At 39.9% G+C, this 25,257-nt stretch overlaps 1 protein-coding gene and 1 long non-coding RNA gene across 2 annotated transcripts; one reads left to right on the top strand and one right to left on the bottom strand.

Moving 5' to 3' along the window:
* Positions 1-1,851: 1,851 nt before the first annotated feature.
* On the top strand, positions 1,852-23,736 carry LOC120286941 (putative calcium-transporting ATPase 13, plasma membrane-type). Its single transcript, XM_039299560.1, has 3 exons — positions 1,852-1,962; positions 2,113-2,658; positions 22,198-23,736. Exons 1-3 carry the CDS (start codon positions 1,852-1,854, stop codon positions 23,734-23,736), a joined length of 2,196 nt encoding a protein of 731 aa, XP_039155494.1.
* Positions 23,737-24,025: 289 nt separating this feature from the next.
* LOC120286915 lies at positions 24,026-25,236 on the bottom strand. The gene is made up of 2 exons (XR_005545627.1): positions 25,190-25,236; positions 24,026-24,250 (listed from the first exon to the last, which is right to left on the bottom strand). It is a non-coding gene; the product is annotated as an uncharacterized LOC120286915 (long non-coding RNA).
* Between the last annotated feature and the right edge of the window lie 21 nt (positions 25,237-25,257).

Consider the following 25,257-nt stretch of genomic DNA (forward strand, 5'->3'; position numbering starts at 1 on the left):
CTTTGATTGATCAAAGATTGATTCAATGACTGAAGATTCGATGATTGTCTATATATTATTGGAAGGTTCTACTTATGGAAACCGAGATCCCGATTGTATGGGAAAACAGGATTGATGGGCTATCAACATGTTCCTTTAATAACTCGAACAATCTTCCTAATTGATTCTATCCAACGGTTAGATTGGAGGAATTCCTTTGGTAAGTGCCAACGGATATGATGGCATAAAGGAGTATATAAGGAAGTCGTTCTTAGTTGTTCGAGGAGTGCGCGATAGAAAAATTCCAAAGTCTGAAGCTCCTATTTGTTTAGATAAATCTCTTGAGCGAATACTTGTATACAAAAGAGAGTCTATATTTGTGAGAGACCTTGAGGAGGTGTGGTAGAACATCTACACTTTGGAATCAAGGCAAAGCTGTGCTGTAACTTCTCTTTGATTATAGTGAAATCCAGCCGGTGGGTCGTCGGTGCGGAAGAGTGGACGTAGGCTTGGAATAAGCCGAACCACTATAAATCCTGTGTTTAATTCTCTCTTCCTTACTCTCTTTATTTCAATCGTATTTCAATCTGTTAAGAATTGCTTCCGTATTCAAGAAAAATTGTTTGTGCACCTATTCACCCCCCTCTAGGTGTTTATACTAGCTATATCAGTGGGGTCCTGTGCTAGCTTCCCCCTAGGTATTGACGCTTGATCCGGGGTGCACCACGTACATAGATTGCGTCGAGGCAAGGAACAAATTCATGATGTGTATTAGTCAAATTTCTAATTAATTCAAATTAAGCTGCCCTTATTTTCGGGATTCATAATGCGAATGTAACAACATCATTATCGAATAGTGAAAGAGGTTTAATCTCTCGCCCACACACATATTTCAGTTTAACTTCAAAATGTCTTCCTAAATAAAGCATTAGGAAAGAGAGTAATAGAGTATTGCTTTCTCTCAACTCTTGCGTTCTCATTCGCCAATACGATGTTTCTTCATGAGAGGGGGATTCCAAAATAAGGGTGGAAGGAAACATCCAAGAAACGCGGAGCAAGATCAAGACAGATGATGAGTCAACCGTGCGATTCCTTCATGCAAAACAAATTAATTAAAAATCATTGTTAGGTAGGTGCAGCAAGATCCTCAATCTTTGACCCTTATCTGATTCAGGTAACTCTTCTAGAAAGAGAATTTCTTCCTCTGACTTTTTCTTTACCCAGTCCCAGATGGGCTTTTGGAGCGTGGCTTCTTCCGGATGATTTGGTCTATCCCTAACTTTTTCGAATGGTGTTACTATGAATCTTGTGATCTTCATGATAATCTATATTTTACATCATGTTCTTGTAATTTATAGCAGTTTATATCATTAGCCGATATCCTCAAAGTATAAATATGTTGATTTCACTGAACCTAAATCAGCATAAGGCAATTATCCTATTTTGTTTATCACCATACAAGGTGCGAATTCGATGCACCAATAGTAATTTCTTTGTCTTTTTTTTTTTTTTTTTTTTTTTAATTCTTTTTCATAGAGAGCATTTCATTCTCCGTATAGGAGTTGAAACCTTCCAAGAAACAACACGGTGTTGGGTCTCATCCTCCCTGCATATCTTTCGACAATTCATTGACTCCCCGTCCCAAGCCCCGTCAAATGAACTTGATCGCGGGTGGAGCTTCGTTTCGGGGAAACAAGTTTTCCGCTACGTCCCTCGATTTCGCTGTAACCCTAGTTAATCCGTTACTCAAATGACGCCACCATCTGGTTCAGCTCAAGCTGTATGAAGATATCATCTCAAACATCATTCCACAAATTCAACTCATCATCATCGGAGGAGGATCACAAGCCTTTCTGGCCCTTCCCAGCGACGATGAGCATTCTCAGTGGCGGGGACGAGGACGAAGATGACGACGTCTGGCGCAAGGGCTCTCTGGACTTGCCCGCTATGTCCAAGTTTGCCGAGAAATGGCGTTTGGCCTTCGTGACTAGCCGTTGCTCCCGAGCCTTCACTACCTCCACAGAGAAAACTAACAAGCTCCCAACAGAATTTCCTTCCTACACTTCAATTTTGATCCCCGATCAGGCTCCGAGTGCTCGCTCCGACCAACCCAGCTCCTTCAAGATGGATTAGTCACAGCTCACCAAGCTGGTCAAGGACAAAGACCTCGGTCACCTCAGACACTTTGGGGGTGTCAACAAAGTCACCTCGGCCCTTGAATCTGATGTCAATGCTGGAATTAGCGGCGAACCGGATGACGTCTCTCACAGGCAAAGGGTATTTGGCATCAACACATACATGCAGCCCGCCAAGGGCTGCTTCCACTTCGTGCTCGAGGCTTTCATGGACCTCAAAATCACGATTCTTCTTGTTTGCGCCACGCTTTGGCTCGGGTCAGGGATCAAGGAGAATGGGGTCAAGGAAGGCTGGTGTGACGCAGGGAGCACATTCGTGATGGTGCTCCTCATGACCGCGGTGTCAGCCGTGAGCCATCATTGGCAAAACCGACAATTTGATGAATTGTCTCCAATGAGTGGTAATATTATCATCGATGTGATAAGGAAGGATCGGCGGCAGCAGGTTTCCATATTTGAGATCGTCGTCGGGGACGTTGTGTGTTTGAAGATAGGCGATCGAGTCCCGGCAAATGGGCTGTTCATCGAGGGGCACTCCTTGCAGGTATGGACTGTTGGAGAAATCTTCTTGAAGTGTTTTGAAGTTGACAAAACGTTTCCATCAATCTAGTCGAAGGCTTGCGGACTCATTATTTAAAGTCTCGAAGACCTCCGGACAGCCAGACTCAAGACTCAAAGTCTATCCTCATTGTGAGTCTCTAATCCGTTGAAGAAAGGTTATCCCGAATCGGATGTTTCGTTAAGGATTTAACCTTATCAATCGGAGAAGATCTCGTGGCTGGAGAAGACATAACGGAGTCCTTTGATTGATCGAAGATTGACTCGATAATTGAAGATCCGGTGATTGCCTAAATATTATTGGAAGGTTCTCGCTTATGGAAATCGAGATCCGATTGTATGGGCGAACAGATTGATGGGCTATCAACACGTTCCTTTAATAGCTTGAACAATCTTCCTAATTGATTCCGTCCAACGGGTAGATTGGAGGAATTCCTTTGGTAAGTGCCAACGGGTATGATGACATAAAGGAGTATATAAGGAAGACGGTCTTAGTTGTTCAAGGTGTGCGCGATAGAAGAATTCCAAAGTCTCGAAGCACCTTTTGTTTAGACAATTCCTTTGAGTGAATACTTGTATACAAAAGAGAGTCTATATTTGTGAGAAATCTTGAGGAGGTGTGGTAGAACATCTACACTGTGGAATCAAGGCAAAGCTGTGCTGTAACTTCTCTTTTGTTCATAGTGGAATCCAGCCAATAGGTGTCAAAGTGAAGAAGAGTGGACGTAGGCTTGATATGTTTCTAACCACTATAAACCGCGTGTTCAATTTTCTCTTCTCTCGCCTTACTTTGATTATCGTTTCCTTCAACTGTCTAGTATTGTGCAATTGTTGAAGAAAAATCTTTATATACCTATTCACCCCCTCTAGGTACTCGTACTAGCAATATCAATTGGTATCGAGCCGTGTACTTACTTTATTTGAAGTGTTTTACTGTAGTAAAAGATCCATGGCTAGTATGCTAGCAGGGCTGATGGAAGGGCAAAGCAATGCACCACCCTACTTTGATGGAAAGGATTACAACATCTCGAAGAACAAGATGAAAGCCTTCCTACGATCAAAGGATCCTCTGGAATGGGACGTTGTAGAAAAAGGAATTACTCCTACCACTGCATCAGTTTCTGAAAGAGGGAAAGAAACTGAGAGACCAGCGGAATGACTCAGAAAGAGATAATCAAGAGACAAGCACTCGATGCAAAAGCAATTTACTCCTTATATTGTGCTTTGTCACCAACTCGAATATAATAGAATATCTTCTTGTGTTACAAAGCAAAAAAAGTTTGGGACAGATTGCATATCACCTATGAAGGAACAGATCGAGTGAAGGAAACAAGAATCAACATTCTTCTTGGTCAATACGAAGCCTTTAATGAAACCAGGAGAATCTATAACCGACATGTTTAGTCGTTTTACAGATATTGTGAATGGTCTTGAAAATCAAGCTCAACCAACTTCTCGATCCCATGAAGGTAAACAAGCTACTGCGTGGACTCTCCAGGATTGGAGTCACATAAAGACTTCGATAAGAGAGATGCAAAGAATTATGCCACTATCTGTCGACGAGCTAATTGGAACTCTTCAGTCTTATGAAGTGGAACGGATCAATGAAGATGAAGATCCAAAAGGTAAGAAATCCATTGCATTGAAATCAATTGATGATTCTGATGATACAGATTCTGAAGATGATATGGACGATGAGGAGCTTGCTCTCATGATAAGAAGATTCAGAAAACTGAATAGAAAAGGAAGAAGGTTCAACTCAAAGAAACAAAGCTTTCAAAGACAGCAGACCAAGTCTGTTGATGATGAGAAACCAAACAAAGACGTAGTCCGCTTTGAATGTAAGAAAAGGGAAACATCGATCTAACGTCCTCTTCGAAGAAGAAGAGAGGAAAAGCTGAAAAATTTTGAAAAGCTCTCAAAGCCGAAACCCGGAGTGATACGAGTGTAAAGAAAGTGATAATGAATATGCCAATCTATGTCTGATGGCACACAATCGACTCGGACTGGATCGACTCGACAAAGTGAATTTGAGGTCACCGTCAAGAAAAAAAAAGGTAAAGTGGTATCTTGACAGTGGATGCTCAAGACACATGACAGAGACTCAAATTGTTTTATAAAGTTTGCTCAAGTAAATGGTGGAAAAGTTTCATTTGGAGGAAACAAAGCAAAGGAAGTATTGTGGGATTTGGAATTGTGAAAATTGAAATCTCACAATAAGTAATGTTTCCTTAGTGGAAGGACTCAATTACAATCTTCTCAAAGATTAGTCAATTGTGTGATACTGGTTTCAAGATCTTCTTTCAAGAAGGAATATGTTCGGAATTAGTAAAGACTCTACTTAGTCTTTCATGGGTCGAAGACATGGAAACATCTATCTTCTGGATGTGAAACCAAATGAATTGCAATGTTTTATCTCAATTCAAGACGAAGCAAGCTTATGGCACAGAAAGCTTGGTCATGTCAACATGAAGCAATTAGCCAAAATCTCATCAAAGCAACTTGTTCGAGGACTACCCAAATTACCTTATCAAAAGACCGATCCATGCACTCCATGTATTCCGGGGAAAGCAGGTAAGAAATTCATTTAAGCCAATAAATCATGTCTCTACTAATCATGTACTACAGTTGCTGCATATGGATCTCTTCGGACCAACCAGAACACAGAGTATTGGAGGTAAGAAATATTGCCTAGTAATTGTGGACGATTACTCCCGTTTTACTTGGGTATATTTCCTTGCAAGGAAGTCCGAAACCTTCTCGTATTTTGAAAAATTTGCTAAAAAGGTTCAAAATGAAAAATGATGTGTCATCTCAAGTATAATAACAGATCATGGAGGTGAATTTGAAAATCAAGATTTTACAAAATTTTGTGATGAATCTGGCTTTAATCACGTGTTCTCCTCTCCATATACTCCTCAACAAAATGGAGTTGTGGAAAGAAAGAACAGATCTCTTCAAGAAATGGCTAGAACTCTTTAATTGAAAGCAAGATTTCTTCACGATTTTGGGCTGAAGTCGTTTCAACAGCATGCTATATCATCAATAGAGTCTTCTTAAGACCTATTCTAGAGAAAACCCCTTATGAGTTATTCAAAGATAAGAAGCCTATTGTTTCATACTTTCATGTTTTCGGTTGCAAATGTTTTATATTGAAAAATGCAAAAGATCGAGTTGGTAAGTTTGAAGAAAGATCGATGAAGGTATCTTCCTTGGATATTCTACATCAAGCAAAGCCTTCAGAGTCTATAACAAGAAGAGCCAGCCTGTGGAGGAGTCAATGAATGTCAAATTTCAAGACTCAAAGCAAGATGAATCAAGTCGACTCATCAAGAAGAGTCCGAACCGTTCCGCACCTTCCAAAGCTTACAACTCAAGAAGCATCTCGACTCACTGAAAACCAGCATCGGGATGTTCGTGAAGATCCAAACAAAGAGAGATCATCAACCAGACAAATCAACAAGTAACTGGAAGCATAAGTCCAAGTCATCCCAAAGATCTTATAATCGGCGAAATTAATGAAGGAATTCGCACTGATCCAAAAGGCGAGAAGAGTCTAGTGCCGTGGCTCTCGTTTCTGAAATTGAACCAAAAAGCATAGAAGAAGCTTTATCCGATGAAAGCTGGATTGAAGCTATGCAAGAAGAGTTCAGACAGTTCAACATTAATGATGTCTGGGAAATGACATCCAAACCAAAAGGTAAAACTGTTATTGGAGATAAATGGGTGTTCAGAAACAAGATGAATGAGAAAGGAAAAGTCGTACGAAACAAAGCAAGACTCGTGGCCAAGGGATATACGCAAGAAGAAGGAATAGATTATGATGAGACTTACGCTCCAAAGAGCAAGGTTAGAAGCTATTCGACTATTACTTGCGTTTGCTTGTTATAAGAATTTCAGGTTATTCCAAATGGACGTCAAAAGCGCCTTCCTAAATGGATTTATCCATGAGGAAGTTTATGTGGAACAACCACCAGGGTTTGAAGACCCAAAGAAGCGGACTCGCCTTCGACCGAAAAAGGCTTTGTATGGTTTAAAGCAAGCACCTCGAGCTTGGTACGACAGATTAAGTAAGTTCTTAATACAAAATGGTTTTGTCAAAGGTAAAGTAGATACGACTTTATTTATCAAAAAGGAAAACAAAAGTTTCTTACTTGTTCAAATATATGTGGATGACATTATTTTTGGATCCTCTAATGAAAATCTGGCAAGAAATTTTCTAAGTCTATGTGGATGAGTTTGAAATGAGTATGATGGGAGAGTTAACATTCTTTCTTGGTCTTCAAGTAAAACAATTGAAGGAATGAACTTTTATTTATCAAGAAAAATATGTTAATGATCTTGTCAAAAGATTTGACTGAAAAGTGCAAAAGACCGACATACCGATGTCAAGTTCTTTGAAGATAGACAAAGATGAAGAAGGGAAGAAAGTTGATCAAAAGCTGTACAGAGCATCATTGGTTCACTTCTTTATCTTACCGCTTCTAGACCTCGACATTTTGTTGAGTGTTTGCATCCGTGCTAGGTTTCAATCGATCCTAGAGAATCCCATCTCAAAGGCTGTGAAACGCATCATTAAATACGTTGCTTCATCAGCAAGCACGGTCTTTGGTATCCTAAGAAGGAGACTTTAATCTTCCGGGATATTCACGACGCAGATCCGGCCGGCTGCGAGTTGATAGAAAGAGCACTTCAGAACTTGCAAGTTGCTTGGAAGGTGATGTGTCTTGGTTTTCAAGGAAACAAAGCATTGTGTCTCTTTCAACAACAAAAGCAGAGTATGTAGCCCTTGGAAGCTGCTGTTCGCAAATTCTATGGATAAAATAGCAGCTAAGAGACTTTGAAATTGAAGACTCATGCACAGAGATTAATTGCGACAACACCAGCGCTATCAACCTCACCAAAATCCAATTCTCCATTCAAGAGCAAAGCATATAGAGATTCGACATCACTTTATTAGAGACCATGTTCAAAATGGAGATGTTTCAATTCAATTTGTTGACTCAAAGAATCAACTAGCGGATATATTCACAAAGCCTTTGGAGAAAAATCAATTTGAGTCTATACGTTCCAGACTCAACATTTTGAGGTATGAGGACATCAAAGTCTAAAGACTTTCAAACTCAGTCTTACAAGACTTTATCTTAAAGATAGTCTTGGTACGACCGTCAGACTGTAAGTCATTCTCTCTTTTGAATCTCATCTTGAAAAGGTACGATCGTCAGACTGTGTTTAAATTGTTGCTATATTTAATTGACGTAAATATTGCATCGTTTCATTTTCAAAAAGGAAGTTATTTTTGAAATGGCTATTTTTGCGGAAAAAGACAGTTATTTTGAAAATGCATTTTTTTTTATTTCCTTTGTGACGGTTCGTTTATTCCTCTTTTTAACCGATCGTGCACTGTCGATTCCTCTTCACTTTACTCTCAAAAACCCTAGAAAGCATCGATCCTCCATTCCCATTTGTCTTCCTCGTTTAATCCTCAAAAGTTGTCATCTTTCCCGGGAAAGTCAAGCAAGGAATCTTCCAAAACCGAGAAAGATGTCATCTTCAAGAAAGTCTTCGAGAATCGCAAGCAAGGGACCACGGCAAATGAGTGAGGGGCCTACGCACTTCGATCTTACTGAAGAAGAAGTGACTCCAGAACAGCAAGCGAGCCCACAACATTCTCAGCAGCGTCATTCTCCTCCATCTAGTCCTCAAGGCGTTGATCATCAACAACAGAAGAAATCATCGAGGATGCAGACTTATAAGAGTTCAAAAGCCCGCTTATATTTACCGCTTATATCGTGCCTTAAAAGGAATTCGTACTCCTTTGAACTACATTGATGATTTTCTTAAAGACAAAGGACATGGGAACGAATAAATCTTTCGCGAAAAATGGAAAGTTTGGGAATTGCTCGAAAAGGGGTGGCCGAGGAAACCCTTGCAAATATCCCAAGTGATCCTCGTGGACTGGGGCCGAATCGTAGATGGGAATGATGATGACAAATTGTACAATCAATTTCAACCAAAAATGGGTGTTGCGGTTGAAAATCAAGGAAAAATGGGAGATTTGTTCAGATCGAAGGAGCAAAAGGATCTGTACTCAAAATTGCTGAAGCGTGGGGTAATAAACCCTAGGAGTGTGGATTTTGATTTTCTGGATGCTATGAATGTGAACTTGAGGGAAAAGTTCAGTTATCTTCAACTTGAAAAGTTCTGCTCTGACTCTCTGAGGCCTATGCTGAATTAACCGCATATTTCTATTCAAATCTAAGCTTTTTAGATGCGAATAGATTCTCTTTCAGCGTTAAAGACCAAGACTTTGTTGTAGATATGAATATGCTGGCAGATATGTTAGAAGTTGAAAGAGGAAGATATCAACCAATCAAAGTTTTCATTGCTCGGGCCACACTTGAACTGGTGAAGGACAGGAGAACAGATGAAAAGATCACCTACTTAAGGATGGGTGCATTCAACATCTTGCTTCACAAGATTGCGATTAATTGCCTCCGACCGAAATCAACTTCCAAGACTGATGTTTCAAGTTCAGAGGCAAAGCTGATGTATGCCATCCTCTTTGGGGAAAGGTTTTCTCTCCCTCACACTGTTATGTTTCACATGTATAGAGCAATGATGAAGGACAGAGGTCAACTTCCTTACCCAAGCCTTGTTACGAAGTTATTCAGACATCTTAATATTCAGCCTCCGCAAATCTTTTGTGTTCGACCATGCGATCATATGGTGGTAGGACTGAAAATGGTGACCAAAATGTATCTGAAAGAACTGAGCAAGGAGTTGGAGAAATTCAAGGAGAAGACTCCTGCAAAATCTCATCAAATCTCTTCTGCAGCTAAAAGAAAAGGGAAGGAGCCCATGGTTGCTCCATCCAAGAGAAGAAGAGCTCTCCTCGTTGAGGATGAAGATGATGAGGAAGACATCACCATCTCTGCATTGGCTTTGAAGAATTTAAGTCAGTCTGTTCCACGTAAAAGAATCGGAACAAATGACGAAAGAAGCAGAGGAGAAGGAAGAAGAAGAAATAGAAGCTGAAAAAGAAACAGAGGAGGAAAGACCTAAAGAAGAAAGAAGAGAAGAAGGAGAACCTGAGGAACACTCTTCTCCACCTGTAGGCATGGAAACAGGGGGAGATCAGGAGAAAGGAGTGAAGTCTTCATATCCTGATGCAAGTGAAGGAGTCGCCGCTCACCCAGACCCAAAGGATGTTTATGCCTCTCAATTTCCAGAGGAAGGTCATGAAGTTTCATCGCCAAACCCGCGAGATTATGCTGATCTACCATCGTCGCATTTACTCCATCGATCGAGCCGAAGCAAGTACTGCGATAATGGAGCAGATTTTCGCAGAATCATGGATATTCTCTTGGAGATGCGAGGTCAAATTTATGCCTTGGGATGTGAAGTTCAAAGCTTGAAGAATGAAGGTCAAGCTTCCTGTTCATTGAATGATAAAATGCAAGCCCTCTCTCGTTTAGAATCAGGCCAATGCCAAGAGTGAGGAGATTGCACAACTAAAGGAAGACTTTAAAAGGCTGGAAGGCATCGCTCAGCCTATGGAAGATTTCCAGCTTGTCCGCGTTCCCAAGCAATCTTGACTTCATCTCATCCTTTTAATGATGAAAAAAGGGGGAGAGATGCAAGATTTGAACAAAAAACTTTTCATTCATTAAAATTTTAATTGTTTGTTGGATTGTTTTGTTTGAACTCGTTTGACTTTGTTTTGTGTCCGGATGAGAACCGAACTAGACTTGGACTTGACTGCTTCTATTAACTAATATTGATATCTTATGGATGGCTTCATATATCTGGACTAACCTATTTTATGTGGTTGCAGATTCTAGTGTTATTCGTTAGCCATTTATCTCTATAAGATATGCATATGTGTTTGAGAAATGTTTGCAGGTTAAAGATATCCAAATCTGCAAGAAAGTTTTGTCACCATCAAAAATGGGGAGATTGTTGGAGAAATCTTCTTGAAGTGTTTTGAAGTTGACAAAACGTTTCCATCGATTTAGTTCGAAGGCTTGCGGACTCGTTATTTAAAGTCCGAAGACCTCCGGACAGCGAGACTCAAGACTCAAAGTCTATCCTCATTGACAGTCTCTAATCCGTTGAAGAAAGGTTATCCGTAACTGGATGTTTCGTTAAGGATTTAACCTTATCAACGGAGAAGATCTCGTGGCTGGAGAAGACATAACGGAGTCCTTTGATTGATCGAAGATTGACTCGATAATTGAAGATCCGGTGATTGCCTAAATATTATTGGAAGGTTCTCGCTTATGGAAACCGAGATCCCGATTGTATGGGCGAACATGATTGATGGGCTATCAACACGTTCCTTTAATAGCTTGAACAATCTTCCTAATTGATTCCGTCCAACGGGTAGATTGGAGGAATTCTTTTGGTAAGTGCCAACGGGTATGATGGCATAAAGGAGTATATAAGGAAGACAGTCTTAGTTGTTCAAGGTGTGCGCGATAGAAGAATTCCAAAGTCTGAAGCTCCTTTTGTTTAGACAATTCCTTTGAGCGAATACTTGTATACAAAAGAGAGTCTATATTTGTGAGAAATCTTGAGGAGGTGTGGTAGAACATCTACACTGTGGAATCAAGGCAAAGCTGTGCTGTAACTTTCTTTTGTTCATAGTGGAATCCAGCCAATAGGCTGTCGGTGAAGAAGAGTGGACGTAGGCTTGATATGCCGAACCACTATAAACCGCGTGTTCAATTTTCTCTTCTCTCAGTCTTACTTTGATTATCGTTTCCTTCAACTGTCTAGTATTGTGCAATTGTTGAAGAAAAATCTTTTATATACCTATTCACCCCCCTCTAGGTACTCATACTAGCAATATCATGGACGACTATTTGAACTGGTTTGACCGCATCAGATTATCATATTAACAAATAGAAAGTCAATTCAAAAGTTTGAGTTTTTATAATGAACTATTTAATAATGGTATCAGAACTATTTAATAATAGTACCAAACACCATTGGTGTTTGATTTATATATCAAAGGATGAATCTCATGACAAATGTGGATTCGGGGCAACCTTATTGGTTCAGTTTAGAGAAAGAAACCAAGATGAAGCTGGGCATCTAAGATTCAAGTTGAGACCTATTGATTTAGAAAAATATATATTAAAGAAGAGTATACTTAATACTGAACTCATACATGATGGAAGATTGTTGGTACACACGTGTGAATTATGTTTTAATAATCCACTCGGAGAGTATGGAACACTTAATATATTATGGTTAATCATAACTCATTCGTTTAAGTATTTGAGTAAAGGGTGAGTCGAACTAGATATATTGATAGGCTTGAACTCGGACTCTCTCATAATGATCTCTCTATCAAGCTCATGTTGTGTAATTCAATAACGGTTTTGATATAGCTAGTATAAACACCTAGAGGGGGGTGAATAGGCGCACAAACAGTTTTTCTTGAATACGGAAGCAATTCTTAACAGATTGAAATACGATTGAAATAAAGAGAGTAAGGAAGAGAGAATTAAACACAGGATTTATAGTGGTTCGGCTTATTCCAAGCCTACGTCCACTCTTCCGCACTGACAGCCCACCGGCTGGATTTCACTATAATCAAAAGAGAAGTTACAGCACAGCTTTGCCTTGATTCCAAAGTGTAGATGTTCTACCACACCTCCTCAAGGTCTCTCACAAATATAGACTCTCTTTTGTATACAAGTATTCGCTCAAGAGATTTATCTAAACAAATAGGAGCTTCAGACTTTGGAATTTTTCTATCGCGCACTCTCCTCGAACAACTAAGAACGACTTCCTTATATACTCCTTTATGCCATCATATCCGTTGGCACTTACCAAAGGAATTCCTCCAATCTAACCGTTGGACAGAATCAATTAGGAAGATTGTTCGAGTTATTAAAGGAACATGTTGATAGCCCATCAACTCGTTTGCCCATACAATCAGGATCTCGGTTTCCATAAGTAGAACCTTCCAATAATATATAGACAATCATCGAATCTTCAGTCATTGAATCAATCTTTGATCAATCAAAGGATTCTGATACGTCTTCTCCAGCCACGAGATCTTCTCCAGATGATAAGGTTAAATCCTGAACAAACCACTTAGTTCTGGATAACCTTTCTTCAACGGATTCGAGACTGTCAATGAGGATAGACTTTGAGTCTTGAGTCTGGCTGTCCGGAAGTCTTCGACTTTAAACCGACGAGTCCGCAGACTTTCGCACTAGACCGAAGGATACGTTTTGTCAACTTCAAAACTCTTCATGAGGATTTCTCCAACAATCTCCCCTTTTTGATGGTGACAAAACCTTCCCGCAAATTTGGATAACTTTGACCCGCAAAACATTTCTCAAACACATATGCATATCTTATTGAAATAAATGGCTAATAGAATAACACTAGATTCTCGCAACCACGAAAATAAGTTAGTCCAATATATGATTAAGCCATTCATAAGATATCAATATTGATAAATAGAAGCAGTCAAGTTAAATCCAAGTCTAGGCATCCAGACACAAAAACACAGTCAAACAGGTTCAAACCATAAACCTCAAATTTGTCCAAAAAGTTTAATGAAAGTAAAGAGTTTTTGAATCAAAATCTTGCATCTCTCCCCCTTTTTGTCATCATTGAAAAGGATGAGATGAAGTTGAAGAAAACTTGGGAACACGGACAAGCTGGATATCTTCCATAGATCGAACGATGCCTTCCAGCCTCTTAAAGTCTTCCTTCACTGAACAACCTCCTCACTCTTAGCATTGGCCCGATTCTCGAATAGAGAGGGCTTGCATCTTATCATTCAATGAACAGGGAAGAAGCTTGACTTTCATTCTTCAAGCTTTGAACTTCGCATCCCAATGCATAAATTTGACCTTTCATCTCCAAGAGAATGTCCATGATTCTCGCGAAAATCTGCTCCATTATCGTCCGAGTACTTGCTTCGCTCGATTCCGATGGAGTAAAAGCGACGATGGAGGTTCAAAGATAATCTCGTAGGTTTGGCGATGAAGCTTCATGACCTTCCTCCGGAAATTGAGATGCAAAACATCTTCGGGTCCGCGGTGAGCGACCGACTCCTTCACTTTCATCTCGATATGAAGATGTCACTCCTTTTCCCGATCTCCCCGTTTCAATGCCTACGGGTGGAGAAGAGATTCCTTCAGATCTCCTTCTCTTCTTTCTTCTTCCAGTCTTGCTTGATCTCGCTTCTTGCACGTTTCTCTTTCTTCATCTTTCTTCTCATTTGCTTCTTTTTCTTCTTCTTCCTTTCCTTCCTCCTTTCTTTCTCTTTCTTCTTCCTCCTCCTCTCGCTTCTTTCGTCATTTGTTCCGAATCTTTCTGGAACAGACAACTTAAGTTCTTTAATGCCATTGCAGAGATGGTAATGTCATCGTCATCATCTTCATCCTCAACGAGGAGAGCTCTTCTTTTCTTTGATGGAGCAGCCATGGGCTCCTTCCCTTTTCTCTTAGCAGCAGAAGAGAGTTGATGAGACTTGGCAGAGTCTTCTCCTTGAATTTCTCCAATTCCTTGCTCAGTTCCTTCGCACGCATTTTGGTCACCATTTTCAGTCCTACCACCATTTGATCGCATGATCGAACACAAAGGATTTGTGGAGGCTGAATATTAAATGTCCGAATATCTTCGTAACAAGGCTTGGATAAGGGAGTTGACCTCTGTCCTTCATCACGCTCTATACATGTGAAACATGATAGTATGAGGGAGAGAAAACTTCTTTCCACGAGAGAGGATGGCATACACATTAGCTTTGCCTCGAGCTTGAAACATCGCTTTGGAAGTTGATTTTGGCCGAAGGCAATTAATCACAGTTTTGTGAAGCAGGATGTTGAATGCATTCATCCTTGAGTAGGTGATCTTCTCTTCTGTTTTTCTGTCCTTCACCAGTTCAAGAGTGGCCCGAGCAATGGAAACCTTAATCGGTTGATATCTCCCTCTCTCAACTTCTAACACATCAGCCAAAGATATCCATATCGACAACATAGTCTTGATCTTTAACACTGAAGGAAAATATATTCGCATCTAAAAAGTTAAGATTTGAATAGAAATACGCAGTCAGTTTAGCATAAGCCTCTGTTGAGTCATAATAGAACTTTTCCAATTGAAGATAATTGAACTTTTCCCTCAAGTTCACTTTCACAAAGATCCAGAAAAATCAAAGTCCACACTTCTAGGGTTTATTACCCCACGCTTCAGCAATTTCGAGTACGATCCTTTTGTTCCTTTGATCCGAACAAATCTCCCTTTTTCCTTGAATTTCAGCCGCAATACCCATTTTCGGTTGAAATAAACTGAACATATTGTCATCATCATTCCCATCTACAGGATTTGGCCCCCAAATACACGAGGATCACTTGGGATATTCGCAAGGGTTTTCACCACCCCTTTACGAGCAATTCCCAAACTTTCCATTCTTTTCAGTAAAGATATATTCGTTCCTATATCCTTTTTCTTTAACAAAATCATCAACATATTTCAAAGGAGTACGAATTCCTTTTAAAGCACGATATAGCTTATAGATAAAAGCAGTTTTTGAGTTCTTACGGTCCCGCTCGATGATTTCTTCCCGTTGAACAACGCCTTGAGGACTAGATGGTGGAGAATGACGCCGCCGAGAATGTTGTGGGCTCGGATGCCGATTTGGAGAAACTTCATCTTCCGTAAGATCAAAGTGAGTAGGCCCTTCACTCATTCTCTCGTGGTCCCCCGCTTGCGATTCTTGAGGACTTTCTTGAAAACGACATCTTTCTCGAGTCAATGGAAGATTTCTTGCTTGACTTTCACAGAAAAGATGACAACTTTTTAAGATTGAACGAAGGAGACAAACGGAAGTGGAGGATCGATGTTTTCTAGGGTTTTGAGAGTAAAGTGAATAGAAAGGTGAAGAGTAATCGATAGTGTTCGTTCGGTTAAAAGAGAAGAAAACGAATCGTCACAAAGGAAATAAAATATGCCATTTCAAAATAACTGCCTTTATCCGAAAAATAGCTATTTCAAAAGTAACTTCCTTTTTGAAAATGAATCGTTGCAAAATTTTACGGTTAATAAATATAGCAACAATTTAAATAGAGTCTCGATGATCGTACCTTTTCAAGATAAGATTGAGAGAGAAAGACTTACACCGAAGGTTGAGACAAGACTCGTAGATAAGGTCTTATAAGCCCGAGTCTGAAGGTCTTTAGACTTTGATATCCTCATACCTCAAAATGTTGAGTCCGGGTCCGTATAGACTCAAATTGATTTTTGTCCAAAGGCTTTGTGAGTATATCAGCCGATTGATTCTTTGAGTCAACAAATTGAATTGAGACATCTCCATTTTGAACATGATCTCTAATGAAGTGATGTCGAATCTCTATATGCTTTGCTCTTGAGTGGAGAATTGGATTTTTGGTGAGGTTGATAGCGCCTGGTGTTGTCGCAATTAATCTCCGTGCATGAGTCTTCAATTTCAAAATCCCTTAGCTGTTGTTTTATCCATAGAATTTGTGAACAGCAGCTTCCAAGAGCTACATACTCGCTTCGTTGTTGAAAGTGACACAAGACTTTGCTTCCTAGAAAACCAAGACACTTTCGTTTCCAAGCAACCGGCAAGTTCCCGAAGTGCTCTTTCTATCAACTCGCAACCGGCTAGATTCGCGTCTCGAATAACCTAGAAGATTAAAGTCTCCTTCTTAGGATACCAAAGACCGATGCTTAATGATGAAGCGACGTATTTGATGATGCGTTTCGAAGACCGAGATGAGATTCTCTAGGATCCGATTGAAACCTGCACGATGCAAACACTCAACAAAATATCAGGTCTAGAAGCAAGAAGATAAAGAAGTGATCCGATAATGCTCCCGTGCATGCTTTTGATCAACTTTCTTCCCTTCTTCATCTTTGTCTATCTTTAAAGAACTTGACATTGGTATGTCGACCTTTTTGCAATTCTCAGCCCAAACCTTTTGACAAGATCATTAACATATTTTTCTTGAAAGATAAAAGTTCCTTCTTTCAATTGCTTTATTTGAAGACCAAGAAAGAATGTTAATTCTCCCATCATACTCATTTCAAACTCCTCCCGCATAGACTTTGAAAATTTATTGCATGTACTTTCATTAGAGGATCCAAAAATGATATCATCTACATATATTTGAACAAGTAAGAAACTTTTGTTTTCCTTCTTGATAAATAAAGTCGTATCTACTTTACCTTTGACAAAACCATTTTGTAAAAGGAAATTACTTAACCTGTCGTACCAAGCTCGAGGTGCTTGCTTTAAACCATACAAAGCCTTTTTCAGTCTGAAGACTGAGTCTGGCTTCTTTGGGTCTTCAAACCCTGGCGGTTGTTCCACATAAACTTCCTCATGGATAAATCCATTTAGAAATGCGCTTTTGACGTCCATTTGGAATAACCTGAAATTCTTATAACAAGCAAACGCAAGTAATAGTCGAATAGCTTCTAACCTTGCCACTGGAGCGTAAGTCTCATCATAGTCTATTCCTTCTTCTTGCGTATATCCCTTGGCCACGAGTCTTGCTTTATTTCGTACGACTTTTCATTTCTCGTTCATCTTGTTTCGAACACCCATTTGGCTCCAATAACAGTTTTACCTTTGGTTTGGATGTCAATTTCATACATCATTTATGCTGAATTGTCTCGAGCTCTTCTTGCATAGCTTCAATCCAGCATTCATCGATAAAGCTTCTTCTATGCTCTTTGGTTCAATTTCAGAAACAAGAGCCACATCACTAGACTCTTTCGCCTTTTGATCCGGTGCGAATTCCTTCATTCATTTCGCCAATTATAAGATCTTTGGGATGACTGGATTTATGCTTCCAGTTACTTGTTGATTTGTCTGGTTGATGATCTCTTTCTTTATTTGGATCTTCACTAACAACCTGATGCTGATTTTCCAGAGTCTGAGATGCTTCTTGAGTTGCAGACTTTGGAGGGTCTGGAGCCGGTTCAGACTCTTCATGATGAGTCTGACTTGATTCATCTTGCGTTGAATCTCGAAATTTGACATTCATTGACTCCTCTACAGATCGACTCTTCTTGTTATAGACTCGTAAGCTTTGCTTGAAGTAGAATATCCAAGGAAGATACCTTCATCTGATCTTTCTTCAAACTTACCAACACGATCTTTTGCATTTTTCAATATGAAACATTTGCAACCAAATACATGAAAGTATGAAACAATAGGCTTCTTTTCTTTGAATAACTCATAAGGGGTTTTCTGAAGAATAGATCTTAAGAAGACTCTATTGATGATATAGCAAGCTGTTGAAACAGCCTTTCACCCAAAATCGAGAAGAAATTTTACTTTCAATTAGAAGAGTTCTAGCCATTTCTTGAAGAGATCTGTTCTTTCTTTCCACAACCCCATTTTGCTGAGAAGTATATGGAGAAGAAAACACATGTTTACATCCAGATTCATCACAGAATTTTGTAAAATCTTGATTTTCAAATTCTCCTCCGTGATCTGTTTTTATACAAGAGATTACACATCCTTTTTCATTTTGAACCTTTTTAACAAATTTTTCAAAATACGAAAAGGTTTCGGACTTACTTGAGAGGAAATATACCCAAGTAAAACGGGAGTAATCATCAACAATTACTAGACAATACTTCTTACCTCCAATACTCTGAGTCCTGGTTGGTCCGAAGAGATCCATATGCAACAACTGTAGTACATGTTTAGTAGAGACATAATTTATTGGTTTAAATGAATTTCTTACCGCTTTCCTGAATACATGGAGTGCATAAATCAGACTTTTGGTATGGCAATTTGGGTAGACCCGAACAAGCTGCTTTGATGAGATTTTGGCTAATTGCTTCATGTTGACATGACCAAGCTTTTTGTGCCATAAGCTTGCTTCGTCTTGAATTGAGATAAGACATTGCGATTCATTTGGTTTCACATCCGTAAGATAGATGTTTCCATGTCTTCGACCCAAAAAGATTGAGTAGAGTCTTTGCCGACTCGTAACATGTTCCTTCTTGAAAGAAGATCTTGAAACCAGTATCACACAATTGACTAATGCTGAGAAGATTGTAATTGAGTCCTTCCACCAAGGAAACATTACTTATTGTGAGAGTCCCAATTTTCACAGTTCCAAAACCCACAATACTTCCTTTGTTGTTTCCTCCAAATGAAACTTTTCCACCATTTACTTGAGCAAGCTTTATAAAGCAATTTGAGTCTCCTGTCATGTGTCTTGAGCAACCGCTGTCAAGATACCACTTTACCTCGTTTCTTGATGGAGACCCGCATTTAATAAAGAGTCTCAAGCTTTCTTTGGTACCCAAACTTTCTTGGGTCCTTTGGTGTTAGTAAGATAAAAAAGTATTAGCCCATACTCTTTTAATAGGTTTCCATACCAAAGGACACTCTTTTTCAAAGTGTTCCTTACATCGTCGCACTTAGAACATCCGAGAGAATTTCTTCCTATGTGTTTTACAAAGACTTTCTTAAAATGATTTTTGTAAACTTCACTCGAAAGCCTTTTCTTAATTCTTTCTTTTACTTTAGGAAAATCAATCAATGGACTTGTTTCTTCTGTCATACCTAGACCAGACTTATTGAAGTAAGGTCTTTGTGCTGAAAGAATTTTCTCAAGTTTTTCAGACCCTATTGAAAATTTCTTTGATATATTTGATAAGTCTGTTTTTAAGAAAGCATTTTCTTTTAAAAGATTTCCTTCTTTTTCTTTAAGATTAGAAACAGATGAGTCTAGGCTTTTAACTCTTTTCGTTAAAACATCTTCCTTTTTGTTTTAGAGCTAAGTTTTCCCTTTTAGTTTGGAAATACTTTTGAGAGAAGTCTTAAGACTTAAGCATAGTTCATCAATATATTTAGAAACTTTGACAGAATCTTAAAATTACTTGCCTCAAATTCACTGTCCGAGTCCGATCCGAATCCGAGTCCGATCGTGCCATCGACATAGATTTGCATATTCATTATCACTTTCTTCACACTCGCATCACCCGTGTTTCAGCTTTGAGAGCTTTTCGAAACTTTTCAGCTTTTCCTTTCTTCTTCTTCAAAAGAGGACAGTTAGGTCCGATGTGTCCCTTCTTCTTGCATTCAAAGCAGACTACATCTTTATTTTGTTCCTCATCATCAACAGACTTGGTCTGCTGTCTTTGAAAGCCTGGTTTCTTTGAGTTGAACCTTCTCCCTTTTCTATTTAGTTTTCTGAATCTTCTTATCATGAGAGCAAGCTCCTCATCGTCCATATCATCTTCAGAATCTGTAACATCGAATCATCATTTGATTTTAATGCAATGGATTTCTTACCTCTTGGATCTTCTTCTTCATTGATCCTTTCCACTTCATAGGACTGAAGTGTTCCAATAAGCTCATCAAGATAGTGGCATAATTCTCGCGTCTCTCTTATCGAAGTCTTTATGTGATTCCAATCCTTGAGAGTCCACGCAGAAGTTTGTTTACCTTCATGGGATCAGAAGTTGGTTGACCTTGATTTTCAAGACCATTCACAATATCTGTAAAACGACTAAACATGTCAGATATTGATTCTCCTGGTTTCATTCTAAAGGCTTCATATTGACCAAGAAGAATGTTGATTCTTGTTTCCTTCACTCGATCTGTTCCTTCATAGGTGATATGCAATCTGTCCCAAACCTCTTTTGCCGTACCACAAGAAGATATTCTATTATACTCGTTGGTGATAAAGCACAATATAAAGAGTAAATTGCTTTTGCATCGAGTGTTTGTCTTTTGGTTATTTCTTCCCCGAGACAACTGGATTCTTCAGTATCTTTTCCTCTTTCGTAGACTCGGTGCAAAGGGTAGGAATTATTCATTTTCTACAACATCCCATTCCGAGAGGATCCTTTGATCGTAGGGAAAGCTTTCATCTTGTTCTTCCGGATGTTGTAATCCTTTCCATCAAAGTAAGGTGGTCGGTATTGCTTCGCCCTTCCATCAGCCCCGGTGCTAGCATACTAGCCATGGATCTTTTACTATGAAGTAAAACACTTCAAATAAAGTAAGTACACAAGCTCTGATACCAATTGATATAGCTAGTATAAACACCTAGAGGGGGGTGAATAGGCGCACAAACAGTTTTTCTTGAATACGGAAGCAATTCTTAACAGATTGAAATACGATTGAAATAAAGAGAGTAAGGAAGAGAGAATTAAACACAGGATTTATAGTGGTTCGGCTTATTCCAAGCCTACGTCCACTCTTCCGCACTGACAGCCCACCGGCTGGATTTCACTATAATCAAAAGAGAAGTTACAGCACAGCTTTGCCTTGATTCCAAAGTGTAGATGTTCTACCACACCTCCTCAAGGTCTCTCACAAATATAGACTCTCTTTTGTATACAAGTATTCGCTCAAGAGATTTATCTAAACAAATAGGAGCTTCAGACTTTGGAATTTTTCTATCGCGCACTCTCCTCGAACAACTAAGAACGACTTCCTTATATACTCCTTTATGCCATCATATCCGTTGGCACTTACCAAAGGAATTCCTCCAATCTAACCGTTGGACAGAATTAATTAGGAAGATTGTTCGAGTTATTAAAGGAACATGTTGATAGCCCATCAATCCTGTTTGCCCATACAATCAGGATCTCGGTTTCCATAAGTAGAACCTTCCAATAATATATAGACAATCATCGAATCTTCAGTCATTGAATCAATCTTTGATCAATCAAAGGATTCTGATACGTCTTCTCCAGCCACGAGATCTCCTCCAGATGATAAGGTTAAATCCTGAACAAACCACTTAGTTCTGGATAACCTTTCTTCAACGGATTCGAGATCCAATGAGGATAGACTTTGAGTCTTGAGTCTGGCTGTCCGGAAGTCTTCGACTTTAACCCGCAGAAGCAGACTTTCGAGACTAGACCGAAGGATACGTTTGTCAACTTCAAAACTCTTCATGAGGATTTCTCCAACAGGTTTCCCTCTATTTACGGGCTTAAACTTTTAGGTAAATTTTTTTGACATGGTTAGAGCCAAGTTCTGCCCCTTCACGTGTGCATTGTTCTCATTAGTCGAATTTCACTTATCTCTCCTAATCCAACTTGCACATGATAGAAGTGTGAAATATCCTAGGTTACTTGAGAGTGTGGTTTATATACTCTGTATTTATATGTGGTCTTTTAAAACTTTTAGGTTCAATTTTCTACCGTTATTTCATGTTGGCTTTCTCCATTCATATATGGATTTAGTATTACCAAGTTTGAGCACACGTTAATTAGTCCAAATAAATGTATAATTGGGTAATATTCTGTTTGATACTAGGCATTGTCACCTTTCATTATCTTAATTCTATGACGAAAAGAAAAATTAATGGTTTTAAGTCAAAGTTCCAGTCATGGTAGAACAAACTTTGTTAAAAGTTAAAACACACTCCATTGTTCGTGTTAATATTTATTCGGGGTTTATTTTCTTTGTTTAAAGTTGAGACGAGAACGCATTGTATCGTGTCACCCTAGCGTCACTAAATCACATGTGACGTTTGTATTTTCAATTTAGGTTGACGAATCGAGCATGACCGGGGAGAATGATCACGTAGCAGTGAACAGCAATCAGAATCCATTCCTGTTCTCTAAAACGAAGGTTGTTGATGGTTCAGCTCGGATGCTGGTTACATCGGTTGGGATGAACACCGCGTGGGGCGAGATGATGAGCTCCATCAGCCGCGACAGCAGCGAGCAGACCCCTTTACCGGCTCAGCTCAACAAGCTTACCTCGTCGATTGGCAAAGTCAGCTTGGCGGTTAATTTCCTGATTCTCGTTATCCTGCTGACTCGCTACTTCACCGGAAACACACAGGACAAGAACGGGAACCAGGAATTTGTGGAGGGTCAGACGACGGGTCACAATATCATAAACTCCGTGGTAGGAATCATAGCAGACATGGTGATGATTATGGTGGTCGCAATTCCCGAAGGCTCGCCACTAGCGGTAACGTTCGCTCACGCTTATTCAATGAAGAGGATGATGGCAGATTGGGTAATGGTAAGGAGGTTGTCGACCTGCAAGACGATGGGGAGGGCCACCATTATTTGCACCGACAAGAGCGGCACTCTTACGATGAACCAGATGAAGGTGACAAAATTCTGGATCGGCCTAGACTCCATGGAGGAAAACACGTACTCCTCTGTCTCCAAGAATGTCCTGGATTTGATTCGGGAGGGGGTCGCATTGAGCAGCACGGGCAGCTTCTATAGGCCGTCTTTGAGATCGGAGTATGAGTTCTTGGGTAGTACCACCGAGAAAGCCATTATTTCCTGGGCGGTTTCACAATTGAGCATGGACATGGAGGATATAAAGAAGAGATGTGAAGTTATCCAAGTCGAAGCCTTCAACTTGCAGAAGAAGAGAAGCAGTGTCCTAATAATGAAGAGCACGGGCGACACAGTCCACGTGCATTGGAAAGGAGCAGCAGAGATGGTGTTGGCGATGTGCTCGAGCTTCTACGACAGGTCGGGGATAGCAAAAGATCTGGACGAAGACGAAAGGATGAGATTCGAGCAGATTATCCAGGGGATGGCAGCAAGCAGCCTCAGGTGCATTGCTTTCGCTCATAAACAAGTCCCCAAGGAAGCGACCAAAGAAAAGAAAGACGGGAAGAAGATTCAAGAGGACAGCCTGACATTGCTAGGACTTGTGGGTATTAAGGACCCGTGCCGTGCTGGTGTGAAGAGCACGGTCCAAGCTTGTCAGGACGCAGGAGTGAACATCAAGATGATAACGGGCGACAACATCTTCACCGCTAAGGCCTTTGCCACAGAGTGCGGGATTCTCAAGCCCCAGGACGAAGCCTTCATTGTGGAAGGAGCTGAGTTCCGCAGCTACACGCCTGAGGAGAGGCTTCAAAGTGTCGAGAAAATCCAGGTCATGGCGAGATCATCGCCTTTCGATAAGCTCCTCATGGTTCAGTGCTTGAAGCAAAAAGGCCACGTGGTTGCATTCACGGGGCACGATACAAACAATGCACCTGCCCTAAGGAAGCCGACATCGGGATCTCAATGGGCATCCAAGGAACCGAGGTCGCTAAAGAGAGCTTAGACATCACAGTCCACGACGAGAACTTTGCCTCCGTGGTGAAGGTACTATGGTGGGGTCGATGCGTCTACGATAACATTCAGAAGTTCACCCAATTCCAGAACACAGTGAACGTCGTGGCCCACGTTGTCACGCCCCGAACCTCGAGCACGCGCACATCCCACTGCGGTCGATAGAAATGCGACTTCCCAGGACACGTCGCTGACCCATTCTTTTTAATTACACATGCGGAAGTAGATAAATAATCCCCAGACAAAACTCAATTGGGATAGAAAAGCAGGATCACATTTTCAAAACCAACCACATACTTTTTATACATATCAAACCAGTTCATTTACAGGACTAGGCTATTTACAAAAGATCTATAGAAGATCAGTCCTCAAAAACTAAGCTGTCCTAAGATCAGCTAGATAGGTCCATTCGCCGGCTCTTCAGTTGAGATCGGCGAAGTCAAAAATCCTCTCAGCGACCCTCACTGGTCTACCAAAAAGCTCCGGAGGATCCGCCATCTAGGGACCTGCAATATTATCCCACGACCGGGATGAGACAATGTCTCAGCGAGTCCTACCATCTAAAACTCGATTAGGAAGAAAATAAGCCCCAAGGTGCTCTAGCCACACAAAGAGGATTGAGGACTTACCTCGCCTCAGTCCATTCCTGCACATTAGTACATTTCATAATTCAACCAAATCCGATCATTCACAATGATTCAATTCAATCATATTATCTATCTCCAAAGCTGTAATATATAGACGGTAGCTCGCTCAAGCTGTATAGATAGATAGCTCACCAAAGCTGTAACTGATATAATAGCTCACCAAAGCTGTAACTGATATAATAGCTCTCCAAAGCTGTAACTGATATAATAGCTCTCAAAAGCTGATAATTCAATAATAAACTAATCCATACTTCAAATAAATCAATCAATAAATCCAATCGATTCAAAGGCGGCCATACAAACCAATCACGGTGCTAGAAGCTAACACCGGGTATTTTCAAGTTAAATACCAAAACTTCTCAATTTTATCCAATTCCTCACTTAGGAATAATTAACCATAATCATCATTTCCACTCAATTTCTCGATTTAACATATAATTAGCACAAACCAACCGCACCGTCGCGATCGGCGTGAAATTCTAACGACCGGCCATCGGCAAATTTTTTGAAATTATCAAATAATTAAATTTAATTCCGAAAATTAAATAATTAAATATTATATTATAATAATAATAAAAATAATATTTAAATTTTCGAAATAATTAATTAGGGCTTAAATTAGATTACACTAATTTAAACATACAATTAGCCCTAATTAAACATCCATTAAACTAATCATACAACTAATCTAATTTACATTAAAATAATCTAATCTAACCACCTAAACCTAATTAGACTAATCTAAACACCCCTTAAGCATGATTAACTTGCTAAGCGAGGTTTAGAGGATAAACTCACCGGTTTTGCGCGCCGGTGAGTTCACGGCGACCACGACACCAAGGCGGTCGATAAACCCCAAAGCGGCG

Source organism: Eucalyptus grandis, chromosome 8 (assembly GCF_016545825.1).
Source record: "Eucalyptus grandis isolate ANBG69807.140 chromosome 8, ASM1654582v1, whole genome shotgun sequence".
Taxonomy (NCBI): Eukaryota; Viridiplantae; Streptophyta; class Magnoliopsida; order Myrtales; family Myrtaceae; genus Eucalyptus; species Eucalyptus grandis.

Bases quoted from the DNA above. Each gene is read 5' to 3' on its own strand.
- LOC120286941 (XM_039299560.1), top strand. From the start codon at position 1,852: ATGAGCATTCTCAGTGGCGGGGACGAGGACGAAGATGACGACGTCTGG. The intron at 1,963-2,112 runs GTGACTAGCCGT...AAGATGGATTAG, and splicing joins AGAAATGGCGTTTGGCCTTC to TCACAGCTCACCAAGCTGGT. The intron at 2,659-22,197 runs GTATGGACTGTT...TTTTCAATTTAG, and splicing joins TCGAGGGGCACTCCTTGCAG to GTTGACGAATCGAGCATGAC.